We start from the raw sequence: 12886 nt of genomic DNA, 5'->3' as shown, positions 1-12886 counted from the left end.
GCATTATGTACACGGTTCGCGTGGAACAGCATTCCGCTCGCCTTTACTACTGTGTCCCTTTTACTGCTTCTTCTCCTGCTCCTCCATGAACTTCCTGTAACCATGGTTAGCCACTGGGTCTTCGGGGGCCGCCGGGACGAAATAACGCACTTGATGAAGTCGGCCTCGTCGGAGCTGGAGGCATTGATCGGGGGAGTTGCCGCGGCGGCGGGTTTCTTGGGGCCAGAGGTGGCATAGTAGACGCCGCCGAAAAGGCTTCCGAGGATGCCCATGGCCAACTGTGAGCCAGGTTAGTTTAACGGTTCCACGTCGACGATGCTCAGAGTCGTAGGTTTGGGGAAAAGCGAACGTAGTGACCGCCGACCTGTCGGCCAGCAATGTTGTAGGTAGCAACACCGGCCATTGTGACTAAGAATTGCGTGATGAGAGGTTAAGTGGCGCGAATGGGTGATAGTGAGCAGTAGTAGATCAATTGATGAGTTGCGCTTCAAGGATTTGGCTGAAAACAATTCGGGAGTCGGCTAAATGCCGGCTACGTGGCAGCTGTATCGGCGGCGCGGAGTACTAGTGGGAAATGGTACAAACGACGTCACCAGAATCCATGGGCCCAGCCTCGCGGGTGATCCCGGTCGCACCTCTCCATTGACAACCACCAAACTCGACGTGTGGGAGAGTTGCAAGACTCCAATTTCTGCCCGGAAGCTTGTGCGAACCAAAATCTTGTCACCTCAACGCAGTGCGAATTCCATTCCAGCTTCCGTTATGCCTTGGTGGGGAAAACCAAAGGAGCCCAAGGAGCCCAAAGCTGAGCCGTCGCCGGACGCCAATGCCAACGCCGACCAGCAGAAGCAGGCTTTCGACCCGGACAAGCTTCCAGCACGGGAAAAGCTGCCCAGACGACTTCAAAACATCGTTGAAAAGTCGGATCAGGACAGCCGGTTTTTCGACGATGTTATCGATGGATAGTAAGCACTCCGCGTCCGACCTTCTTGCCACCATGTACATGCTAATTCAGTCTACAGTGCCCCGCCTACTACCGACACCAAGCTGCGATATGCTGCCTATGCGAGCAGGTTTCGAACCATTCTCCTCTCTGCGCATCGCTACGTCGCCTATACATCCGATATTGGGGAATCATTCCGGCCCGTAGCACATCCGCGAGTCGTCCGTGCCGCATACGGCATCTCTTGGCTTTATATTCTCGGAGATGTGTCCCATGAGGGGTACCGGGCATATTGGCATAACCAGCGCGTGCTGAACCCCCAGCTTCGCCTGTCGCCTCACCAGGAGAAAGTCACCGGGCTACGAGCCGAGGATAACGTAAACCTTCAACCCGGTGTCGTTAGTCCCTTGGAAGACTGGCGAACCGTCATGGTCCAAAGAGCAATCTTCCAAAGCATTGCCAGTATGGGTCTTCCCGCATTCACCATCCACAGTGTCGTTAGGTATTCCGGGAGAGCTCTGAAGAATGCCAAAAACGCCACTATTCGCACCTGGGGACCTATCGGCCTGGGCTTGTCTGTTGTTCCCTTCCTGCCGCGGCTCTTTGACGAGCCGGTTGAAAACGCCGTGGAGTGGGTGTTCCACAAGGGTTTTGAGGTTGTTGGCGGCCAGAAGTATGTGGGATCCGCGCCGTCTACAGGGCGGGAGGATATGCTCAACAAACCGATCAAGCCGAAGACGGAATGATGCAACGAGTCTACGATTAATGCAGGCTCCTTTTTGGCTTTTTGGCGCTTGGTAGGATGCGCGTGCTCAACTCCTTCATGCTGCGCTAAACAAAATTATTGTACATATACTGTAGTTGAATTGACCCAACCATGATGCATGCCTGGTTTGATGGACCCTGGTGCCAGAATAGTTTTGTTTGTGGTTGTAAACTCGTGGATAGGGTAGTGAGCAGCTGCAGTTCGGGAAATACTCATCTTCGCCCGACCTGTACGGGTTGCCAACCCGCGTAGTACCGTTAAATGGATGTTGTAAACTTGTAAATACTCGAGTCATATTTTTTATTCATTCGCCGACGCTACTGATATCGCTGCCAACCCCGATTTGGAGTCAAAGCTTTCGGTGGTTGAGGCGCATGCTCCAGTACGTAAGCGCGGCTTGGCTTGTCGCGGCTTCCAGAGGCTTCTTTCGCCGCTGGACCTCAGCTTTAGTCAACTTGACATTACGTTCAGAACAATGAACTTTCTGCCGCCACCAGTCTAGAGCCTTGACGACGCTCTATTCTGCCTGGCCACGCATCACCTAAGCTTTCTTTGTCTGTATATATATTCTGATTATTTCTCCCCTGCCATCATGTCATCACCGTCGGGTTCCGCTGCTCAGGAAACGAGCTACATCATGAGAGACAAAGCCGACGCTACGCTAGTCGGCAAGCATTGCCAATACGAATACTGCAACCAACTCGACTTTTTGCCCTTTCTTTGCCAGTCCTGCACCAAGACCTTTTGTTTAGATCATAGAACAGAGTCGTCACACAAATGCGCGAACCCCGGAGCATGGGCAGAGCGGAAGAGACAGGCCAGCTTGGCCAAGCCTTCCATTGGCCAAGGGAGGACTCTACGTGACAAGGTATCGGAAAAGCCTTGCTCGTCGCCAGAATGCAAGACTGTTGTCGGAACGTCTCTGACGCCCGGAGTGCACTGCGATTCATGCAATCGCGATTACTGCTTGAAGCATCGATTAAAGGAGGACCACAACTGCAAGAACTTGGTGCCTATTGGAGCCCGACCTATGCAAATCGATGTCGCGCAAAAGACTCGATCAGCACTTGACAGGCTGAGGGCTTGGGGATCGGCCAAGAAGGAACAGGCGGGGAGAGCGCTGCCGAAACCGAAACCTAGCTCTGCTGCTGCTCGAATAGTGGCCACAAAGAAGCTCAAGGAGACCGCCAAGGGCGACAAGAAAGTCGCAGAGGAGAAGCGCATCTATCTGTATGTTGAGGCTGAGGCAGAAACTGCCAAGGCCAAACTGCCCAAGGGCGATTTCTTCTTCTCCAAGGACTGGGTTGTTGGCCGCCTACTAGACCAGGCTGCGACTGGTTTACAAGTCCAAAATGTCAACAACCAGAGCTCCGAAGAGAAGGATAAATTGCGTGTATTTCATGTGGAAGGAGGGAGAATCCTAGATTACGGCGAAAAGATTGGAGCGGCATTGCAGAGCGGGAACACTGTTATTTTGTTGAGGGGAGTTGGAGCACCGGCGGACTTGATAGAAATGTGAGGAACATTTGGTGAAATGACATGATGCTGCGGGAGGGTTTGAAGAGGAGCGATACCCAGAGCTAGTTCGTACATGCTATTTACCACAGGATAGTACATTATTAGAATATCTGATATGGCCGACGAAATGATGACAATGCCTGGCACATTGTCTGCGCAAGCTTAAGTGTATCACGTGTTCTCGTGATTTAGCGCGAACCATGACGGAATGACGGAATGACGGAATGCATCTGCTTCGTGTGATATCGTAAATCCGCATCCCTCATCCTCACTTCCCGACCTCAGAATGCATTTCTTTGGAAACGCGCATCGAAATGCCTCCTCATGTTCCTCGCAAGCGATTGCGTGGGTCACCTGGTAGAGAGGAGTTCAAATCTGGAGCGGGCGCAAAGCAAACGGCCACGCCCAGCAAGCGAAAGTTTACGCTGTACGATGACCTGGATGCGGCCGCGACGCCGGCTTCGGCCAAGACCTCTGAATCCCTATTGCAGAGTTTTGGCGATGATTCCGATAGCTCTTTATCTTCATTTTCCGACGAGGATTTCGAGGATGTGCCCCTTGCAAAGCGACCCAAGGTCAATCCAAATGTCTCCGATGACGATGACGATGACGAAGACTTCGAATTCGAAGATGTCGAGGCTCCGGCTCCATCCAATTCCACCGTTCCAGTTGTATCCGGAGACCTTGAGCTAACCTTGAATAAAGACACCAGACTGTCACTGACAAACGTCTTTGGGGGCAAGAAAGGGCCATCAAAACGTGAGCGAAAAGTGCGGAATGCCACACATTGTCTTCATGTTCTTTCCCTCCTCTGGCACAATGCTGTACGAAATTCGTGGTTATGTGATCCTGAAGTACAGGGAATAATGATTTCTCATCTGCCGCCTAAGATGTGGGATGAGGTAGAACGTTGGAGGCAAAACTCGGGCCTCACCAAACAACCTGCTAAAGCAGGGTCCTCAACCGGCAGAGCCAAGAATAGCGCAAAACTCAAAAGAAAAGAGCGGGAATCCCGTGATTGGGGAAATGCCGCAAGAAGACTAGAAGAAGGAGCCGTTGATATGAGCCATGGCGATCCTCTGTTCAGATTAATGCAATCCTTGACTTCTTGGTGGAAACAGCGATTCAAGATTACAGCTCCTGGGCTACGGAAATGGGGCTATATGGCATTGGAGAGGCTGGACAGGTTAACAAAGGCGTACAAGGATGAATATGCTGACTGCAATCGCTTTGGAGAAAGAATAGCAAGCCTAGATGAGTTTCGGCAGTGTGCGATGAAATGCGAAGGAAGCAGGGATGTCGGAGCGCAGTTATTCACTGGGCTACTGCGAGGTCTTGGGCTCGAGGCCAGAATGGTTGCCAGCATACAACCCTTGGGCTTTGGCTGGAACCGCTTGGAGGACGCGGAATTAGAGCCTGAGCTGGCAGAGCTGGATATGAAAGCTGCAAAACTTGCAAAGACCACGGCCGAAAACAGCGTAAAGAAACCGAACAAAACAAAAGACAAATCTGCAGCAACTCGTTCGAAGCGACAGAAATCAACCCGTGCTGCCGCCGCTGTCGAGACCGCCTCACACGAAATGGATGATTTGCAACGAGAGTATACTGACACAGACGATGAATCGGTTGTGGCAATGCAGGTAACCCCAAAAAAGTCCAAAACACCCGTTAGCAAATTTGATCCAGATTTGGAATACCCCCATTACTGGGCAGAGGTTCTGTCTCCAGTAACGAACAAATACCTGTCCGTGGACCCAATTGTGAAGAGCCTCATCGCAACGAATCGAGAAATCACCGAAGCGTTTGAGCCCCGGGGTCAAAAGGCAGAGAAAGCTCGGCAGGTCACAGCTTATATTGTCGGATACTCTCCTGATGGGACGGCAAAGGACGTGACGGTCAGGTACCTGAAAAGGCAAGTGGTTCCTGGCAGGACAAAGGGCGTGCGAATGCCGATAGAAAAGGTGCCAATTTACAACCGCCATGGAAAAGTGAAGCGTTACGAAGAGTTTGACTGGTTCAAGTCTGCCATGTCGGGATACAGGAGAGGAACAAAAGCTCATCCAATCACCGAAATAGATGACGATGAAGATTCAAACGACTTGAAGCCGGCAAGGCCAGAAAAGAAGGAGGTAAAAGAAGGTGAAGAGACTCTTCAGTATTACAAACAATCGAAAGAATTCGTCCTTGAGAGACATTTGAAGCGGGAAGAGGCTTTGAAACGAGGTGCTGTGCCCGTGAAAAAATTCAAGAACAAGGCCAAGGGGGGCAAAGCAGAGGAGGAAGATGTTTACCTGCGATCAGATGTTCTTCAGGTCAAGAGTGCAGAGACTTGGCACAAACAGGGGCGCGCTCCTCTTGCGGGAGAGCAGCCGCTGAAGCGAGTTCCATACCGCGCAGCAACAACCAATCGACGGAGAGAAATTCTCGAGGCCGAGGCTGCCACTGGGAAAAAGGTTTTGCAAGGGCTGTATAGTTATGAGCAGACGGATTGGATTATTCCACCTCCTATCAAGGACGGCATTATTCCGAAAAACGAATACGGGTAGGTTATAATCATTTGCAACACTCCGGATACGTTTGTGCTAACCAATTTCCAGGAATATCGATCTCTTCGTCGAGCACATGTTACCCGAAGGCGCCGCGCATGTTCCATTCAGAGGCGCGATGAAGGTATGCAAACGACTCAAGATTGACTATGCAGAGGCTGTTGTCGACTTTGAGTTTGGACATCGAATGGCTGTTCCTGTTATTCAAGGCGTTGTTATTGCAGAGGAGTATCACGACGAAGTCATGGCTGAGCTTGAAAAGGACGAGGCAGAGCGCAGGAGAAAGGAGGATGAGAAACGGCGCAAGGCTGCTTTAGGGCAGTGGCGGAAATTCATCATGGGGCTGCGAATCGTCGAGAGGATACGACAGGAGTACGGCGAGGTCGATGAGAATGTGTCAGTCTTCGGGCACAGTAAAGATGTTGCCTCGAAACCCCATGCACATGCTGCTGCGGTTGCAACTCAACATGAGGACATGGCCGGCGGGTTTCTTCCAGAAGGGTATGAGGAAGAACATGAAGAAGAGCACCATCATACATCGAGTTTCTTCCCAGTTGGGGATGACGAGGATGACGCTGGCGACGATGCTGGCTTGACTATTGAACATCACTGAAATTGGTCCAGATGGAGACATGTTGGAACGTGTAGAACTGCTCCAAAGGAACCACTGGATCCTCGACCCATATACCCACGAATCGAATTAAGGCTTATTTGTAAAAATATAGTTATTAGTGTTATATTTAATGCAATCCGGCTACAGCTCCTGTGGTTCAAACAAAATTCAGCGCAAGCCCCTGCCAGCCTGCGCAACAGCACGACGTTTTTTCCCTCTCGCAGTCCTCTCGCAATTCGCAATCACCGCCCCTTTCCAAACATTTCATGCCACTTGCCTCTGCTTCCCGTGTCCGCAAGCTTATCCCGTCTCACAGGCATTTCAGGAACAACATCAAGCTCCACCGTCTCGTGAATGATGGATATAACAGCAAGTTCTTGGTCGGGCAAATCCGAAGGAGAATGTGGTGCCAAAAGATATAGGCCGTTGGACGTGTTCTTCTGGCGGAGGTTGTATGTCTTACTCGGTGTGCGAAGTACAGTTGAGCTGTCTGAGGATTCGAGCGTGAGACTATGAGGAAGTGGTTAGAGGCAAACGTGCGAGCGCGTTCCGAGGATGAGACTGACACCGGTGCTGTATCGGATTCGAGCAGGTTGGCTAGATCGGGCGGAAGCTCAAGGAGGCGGTATCCTGAGCTGTCCGGGTTGTGTATCAGTTTTATGCCCTGACTCTGGCTAGACATTGCGATATATGTGGTGAAGACGACGATGCCTGGTTGATGCTCATGTTAGATGGAGGCGCGAACGTCATAATAATACGATGATATGCAAGATCCATGACCACGAGCGACGAGGTGTACAGAACACCTAGGAATATGCCTCCATAATTGTAGAGGGCTTCGAGAGCACCATTATGATACAACCTTGGTAGGTGGGCTATATCATGCCGTTCATCTGAGCAATTCTACGTACCGGTACTCCGTATATCGCCCAGGCATGCTCTGGTGGCGAGGCGAGGTGAGGTGAAATGAGTGAGCAACATCTGACGACGGCTGGTAGCTCGCAGCCCCACTCTCGGCTCATGGTGGCCGCCATGGACCAGCGGCTGATGAGGGGCGGCAGAGTTTCATCGGGTTCCTCAGATGTCATTGTTTACCATCGATCCATATTTTTAGGCTCCACGCGTCAACCGCGTCTGTCGCAAGACGGAAGGACCAATCCCATGATCGCTCCTGCTGCTGGCCGGCTGACACTCAGGTTGTTGGCCGCTTGGGTCATCAACTCTGCATGAATCTGTCGCAGATATCGGCACTGGGCGTGGTATTTCACGGTTTGCCCATTCCTTGCTCAATGTATACCATATGCATGGTTTCTATTTGATGCTTTTCATTTACTCCTTATTGTGTTTTGCTTTACTCATTTACGCAACACCCCGGCATTGGAGGCCTATCGTGGCAGATACGCACTTGGGGTTGGCTACACGAGGCGACCTGCATCAGCTTCGCATACTCAAAGTGCTTTCTCAAGCCTGTACCTGGTTCCACGCGCCGTCTCCCCATGTCTACGGCCCGCTAGTCCCGCTGCTGCGCATCTGTTGTCTCCGAGTCCTCTTCATTGAGACGAGTCTGGCTCATCACCCCGCTGACCATCGCTTTTCCCTGCCGGTGCCTTCGACGATCAAATACTTGTGCACTGCCGCAAGACACCATCCGACGGCCAGCCAAGGCGACGGCCATGAGTGTGGCCCATTGACCAGACCATGGTTCGTGTGACGGACGACCTGGCGCTCTCGCCAGACGCCCTTTCTCTGTATTATGCCTCTGATCCGCTGCTCGGCCACCTCCCCGTCCTCATATTCCACGGGCCTTCGACGACAGCCAACTACACCCTCAACACCTCTCGCGTCCAAATACACATCCTGTCGTCTGCGGGGTTTCAGTCGTTTCCTCGAATCACCATCTCCCCGAGCTCGCCCTTTTACGGAGTCGTCGATCATCTACCCCGAGAGATTCAGGTCGACGAGGTATTCCGTGGGTTGGCCTTTGGCCTGTTCAAATACTTCTCAGAGCTCCCCGATGGAGTCAAAGGCTATCTCAAGAATTTATATCCGACCAGGGGGAAGCGCCCCGGTACCGCCTCGGCTCTCTTTGGCGAACAACATGCTGCCGCTTTGGTCGCATCCATGGTCAAAAGTGACAACGCGGCCGAAGTGATTGCCTCGCTGCAGGATGCGCTTCAGACGCAGCATATCAATAACGTGGATCTCGATTTTGTTCTCCCGCCAGGCGCGATTGTGCCTCTGCAACCTGCCGACTTGGAAGACGTGCCAGACGACGAAGACGACATATTAGACCCGACGCTGAGACAGTATGGCGGATATACATCTCTTGTCAAGTTGTTCGGCGAGCCGGTGTTTTTACCAACAAATAGGCTACGACGCGCGCCATCGAAACCCACATCATTAAACCGAGGGAGATTGTTCACCCAGGACCAAAAATATGAGCTCCGCATGAAGCTAGCTGAGCTGGTCGACACGGAGGAAAGATATGTCATGAAGCTTCGTGAACTGGTAAATACTATTGCCAAGGATTTCCGGGAAAGTGCCAGGGCAAGACCAGAGGGAAGTCTCAGTCCTTCAGAAGAAGAATTGGAAAGACTCTTTCCCCAATCGGCAGATCAGATACTACAGCTGAATTCTGCCTTCGTGGACCAGCTTCGCAAGATTATGGATGAAACCGAGGATGGGGCTCTCAGAGACATGGACCAAGCTGCATCGACTTTGGGCAGCATGAAGAGTTCAGGTTCAGCTCGAGCAAAAGATCCCAGTGGAGCCTTGAGCATGGCTAGATTATTTCATGAATGGTTTCCAAAGTTTACCCAGAGCTATCAGGATTACATCAAGGCTAGCCAGCACTTTCCTATATTGCTCAACTCTTTTCTTGACCAACAGTCCAGCTTTAGGCAAAGGGTAAACCAAACTGGCGAACAGACTGTCAGGTCTATTCTTATTGAACCCGTTCAGCGATTGCCTCGATACAGCCTCCTTATTGATCAAATAGTTGGCTCTCTGCCAATGACCCATCCCGCGCTTCAGCCCATGCTGAAGGCCAGAGATATTATTACTAGTATTTGTTCCATGGACGACCCGTTGCCGGACCAGCCTCACGTTGCCAACAGACTTCGAAATATGGTTGAATCGTGGCCAAGGGATTTAGAGCCGCACGGTCGACTTATAGTTGCGGCCGACTTCATTGAACTTATGCCTCCATTCCAAGGTGGAACGAGCGACTTGGACAGCTCTGGCATTTTCCTACTATTCGCAGACTGCATTATTATACTAAGAAAGATTGGGTTCACAATGACAGGGCGTGATTTGCTCCGGGAAATCGATAAGCCATCTGCTGCAGAGCTACTTATTTCGATGACGAATGCTGCCGGCGGTCCGGCGTCGTATGAATTCGCATTTACGGGCTGGCATAGCCTTGCGGACGTGCGGTTTACTGAGTCGGAAGATGGCTCGTTAGTGTGGATGACGTCGACAAGAGATATGAAGGACGCACATACCGGAGAATACAAGATTAGTAAGGCGCCCACATCTCGGTGCTTCCTGCTTCAGGAGGCTTTCGAAGGCAAGGCTACCAAATGGGGCGAAGATGTAGTCAAGGCGCGAGTTGAGGCACGGTTCTCAGAAACTGAACGAGAGAACCCTTGTTGGACGCTCCGATCAGTTCGTATGCAGGATAATAACCTGGGACTGCATGTGGCTGTCTTTCAAGAAGGCGCCCATCAACTAGTCGAGGGTCGAAGAGAACCGGCCGCGATTCGTGTGGTGGTAGATCACGAGAAAGGCACAAAAGGAGCGCCGCCCGGCCACTACGGAGTCGAGATAGTGATCAATGTGTCCAGCAACAACCTCAAGCGGGTTTCGATGCTCACTGCTGGTCTCAATGGGAAGCAATTTGAAGATGACATCGACTTGGAGGACTTGCTCCCTACCATGTCTCGTCGCAGTAAGTACTTCTTGTCAAGGGGGTATTGGAAACATACTAACCCATCTATCGCAGTCATCCAGCTACTTAGCACCCAATTCAATGTTAGCAATACCCACTTGACTGCTTCTATGGTATCCTATTATACCAAGACAATACGAGGATTGAATTTCTCCACAAGGACTGAGAAAGGCCGATCCTTCCTTGCAGCATCACCTGTAAAGCTTCTTTCCAGCCTCTGGAATGGAAGCGCAAGCAACTCTCCAGATGTTGTTGTATCTGGCGTGAAATCCCAGCAGCAGCCATCACTTCATCGAGCGAATAGCATTCACTCCATGTTTGGTTCGATCAAAGGCAAGGACAGCCGCCCCGACACCGCTGATGGGCGACCAGCGAATCCCCTGCTCAGACTAGAGCAAACATTTACTGGCTTTACCGCGGCTCTTCAGTCTCGAAAGGGCACCATAATTGGTCGTACATTACTAAATCGATCGCTTGTCGATGAGTTGTCGGTGAATGATATATACAACAGATTCATTGAAACTCCTTTTGAATACGACGTCGCCTCCGATATAGGCACGGAAGTCGTATTCGTTGCATTCGAGAAATTTCTGCATATTGCGTGGGCAGACCAGATGGGCCCTGTCATGACCATGCAAGCAATGGATACTTTACTTGAAAGAGCTAACAAGAGGGTCCCTGGGAATTTTGCCGACTTTGTGAATTATCTTTTCCGGGATATGGCACCGCAAAATCGACGAGCCTTCATCACCGTGATCAAGCTGCTGGCTGACCTGTTGGACGGCTGTGGGAACGACAGCGACAGGGGCGCATTGACTTTGGCATTTGCTGAGCTTCTCGTCACTGATGGCGAGGCTCACAACTACATTAATTTACTAGATCGACTCGTCGAAGACTGCGATAAGATATCTGAAGACCAAAGTGCACATCAGAGCTTTATTCTTGGTTCTTTTGTTTCCGAGTCTCTTGTGTCTGGCTACCGACAAGGCAAGGCTCACACTGGCTCAATCACATCCAATGCGTCGTCACTTCGTCGCAAGTTTGGACTCAACGCCCTTCTTCGACAGAATTCACAGGATGAGCGACCATCGGTATGGCGAACCTTGAGCAAGCACAGGAATCCCGCTACGGGCGATACATCCAGCTTATCACGCGGCGCACACGGCAAGCTGTACAGAGCACATTCAATAGATGACAACAGCCTACCGAAGCAACTGCACCGGCGTGGCATGTCCCGAGACAGACCCCCCATCGCAGGTGCATTCGATGAGACACCACAGCGCCCAACGAGCTCGCGCCGTTATGATTTCCCACTCGACACCATCGGCGAGCCATCCCCTACGGAGAGAATAGTCTCAAATACGAAGAACCCGAAAAAGAAGAGACGAAGCTCGCTGTCAGACCTCAAGAGTCTCATGGCCGCCGCAACACTAGACGAACAGCCATTCCAGCCATTGCAAAGCACGAAGCAAACATCTGGCAAGATGAATAACAACCCCATCAGCCCCAAATCAGCACCCCTTTCCAAGATCCCCGTCAGTCCCAGCGCGGCTGAAGCCTTACGCGCCTCGAGGCAAAAGGAAAAAGAAAACCTCGCTGATTCCTCTAAAAAGATCGTCAGCCACGTATCCGAACACTCCGGTGGTAATTCTTCCAAATCACCGGAAACCCCATCCAGGATTTACCGACACTCCAAAGCCCTGTCGGTATCAAGCATCCCTACACTTCGGCCTAGCAAGCTGGCGTCTGGTGCCGACTACCCAACTCGCCCCGTGAGTCCGACGCGATCTAATGCTCAACGCCTCCGGCTCCACTCGCCGCAAAAGCTCAGAGAGCGGCTTCAATCTGAGAAGCAATTCGCCCAGGAGGTTGATTCCTCGCTCAAGAGCGAGCTGTCCAAGATTGGGGACGAAATGGCTCGGGTGAACAAAGCTCGGTCACCCAATTCCCAGACGGACATGTCTGGGTTCACTGCCTCGCTCAAAGAACTAGAGGATCGGATCGGCGTCATGATGAGAGAGTTGCGTGAACAGCAGGCCACGACGCAGAAGGAACTAGATACTACGATGAAGAGTACAGAGGCCAAAGTCCGCGCCATCGACCAGCTTCATAAAGAGGTAGTGGCGGAAAATGAATTACTCTACGAAAAGTTTAACGGGGAGTTGGGCAAAATTATCAAGGCTGTGAGAGGCAAAGGCAGGGATGACAAGGAGGAGTTGGTGGCCAAGCTGAAGGAGCAAGGGGAGGAGACGGCGAGGGCGAAGAAGGAGAATGCTCGCCTCAAGAGGGAAATGGTGAGCCTGAAAACCATGCTGCGAGGAGCAGACTAAGTATTTTTGCGCCTCGGGCGTATTCTTGGCTTTGCCGGGCGCAGGACGGCGTGAAGAGGAGAGGCTTATCGGGGGAGAATTCATGTCCAAGACTGGCATCATGTGTGGACTGTGATGTAAAGCGGCATGAGGTTTGTGTATACTACCATGATTATTCACCGGAGCGGCGCACGATGGAAGGGCAAACGGGATGACGCGTCCACGGAAAGAATATGAGCGTA

The 12886-nt window shown here is 51.6% G+C and overlaps 6 protein-coding genes across 6 annotated transcripts; 4 read left to right on the top strand and 2 right to left on the bottom strand.

Annotated features, from left to right (window-relative positions):
* Positions 1-60: 60 nt before the first annotated feature.
* G6M90_00g016320 (uncharacterized protein) lies at positions 61-403 on the bottom strand (the record flags this gene model as incomplete). The annotated part of the gene is made up of 3 exons (XM_014693410.1): positions 61-94; positions 151-278; positions 350-403. The coding sequence occupies 3 exons, from the start codon at positions 401-403 to the stop codon at positions 61-63; spliced, it is 216 nt and encodes a 71-aa protein (XP_014548896.1).
* A 359-nt stretch (positions 404-762) lies between these two features.
* mtp-18 (Mitochondrial fission process protein 1) lies at positions 763-1689 on the top strand (the record flags this gene model as incomplete). The annotated part of the gene is made up of 2 exons (XM_066129782.1): positions 763-938; positions 1023-1689. The coding sequence occupies 2 exons, from the start codon at positions 763-765 to the stop codon at positions 1687-1689; spliced, it is 843 nt and encodes a 280-aa protein (XP_065985948.1).
* Positions 1690-2301: 612 nt separating this feature from the next.
* Positions 2302-3228, top strand: ZFAND1 (AN1-type zinc finger protein 1; the record flags this gene model as incomplete). The annotated part of the gene is made up of 1 exon (XM_014693412.1): positions 2302-3228. One exon carries the CDS (start codon positions 2302-2304, stop codon positions 3226-3228), a length of 927 nt encoding a protein of 308 aa, XP_014548898.1.
* A 313-nt stretch (positions 3229-3541) lies between these two features.
* Positions 3542-6386, top strand: rhp42 (DNA repair protein rhp42; the record flags this gene model as incomplete). The annotated part of the gene is made up of 2 exons (XM_014693413.1): positions 3542-5769; positions 5825-6386. The coding sequence occupies 2 exons, from the start codon at positions 3542-3544 to the stop codon at positions 6384-6386; spliced, it is 2790 nt and encodes a 929-aa protein (XP_014548899.1).
* A 242-nt stretch (positions 6387-6628) lies between these two features.
* G6M90_00g016280 (uncharacterized protein) lies at positions 6629-7068 on the bottom strand (the record flags this gene model as incomplete). The annotated part of the gene is made up of 2 exons (XM_014693414.1): positions 6629-6896; positions 6953-7068. 2 exons carry the CDS (start codon positions 7066-7068, stop codon positions 6629-6631), a joined length of 384 nt encoding a protein of 127 aa, XP_014548900.1.
* A 1016-nt stretch (positions 7069-8084) lies between these two features.
* gef2 (Rho guanine nucleotide exchange factor gef2) lies at positions 8085-12665 on the top strand (the record flags this gene model as incomplete). Its single annotated transcript, XM_014693415.1, has 2 exons — positions 8085-10335; positions 10390-12665. 2 exons carry the CDS (start codon positions 8085-8087, stop codon positions 12663-12665), a joined length of 4527 nt encoding a protein of 1508 aa, XP_014548901.1.
* Between the last annotated feature and the right edge of the window lie 221 nt (positions 12666-12886).

Source organism: Metarhizium brunneum, chromosome 1, assembly GCF_013426205.1.
Source record: "Metarhizium brunneum chromosome 1, complete sequence".
Taxonomy (NCBI): domain Eukaryota; kingdom Fungi; phylum Ascomycota; class Sordariomycetes; order Hypocreales; family Clavicipitaceae; genus Metarhizium; species Metarhizium brunneum.
This window is presented reverse-complemented; position numbering and strand designations above follow the sequence as displayed.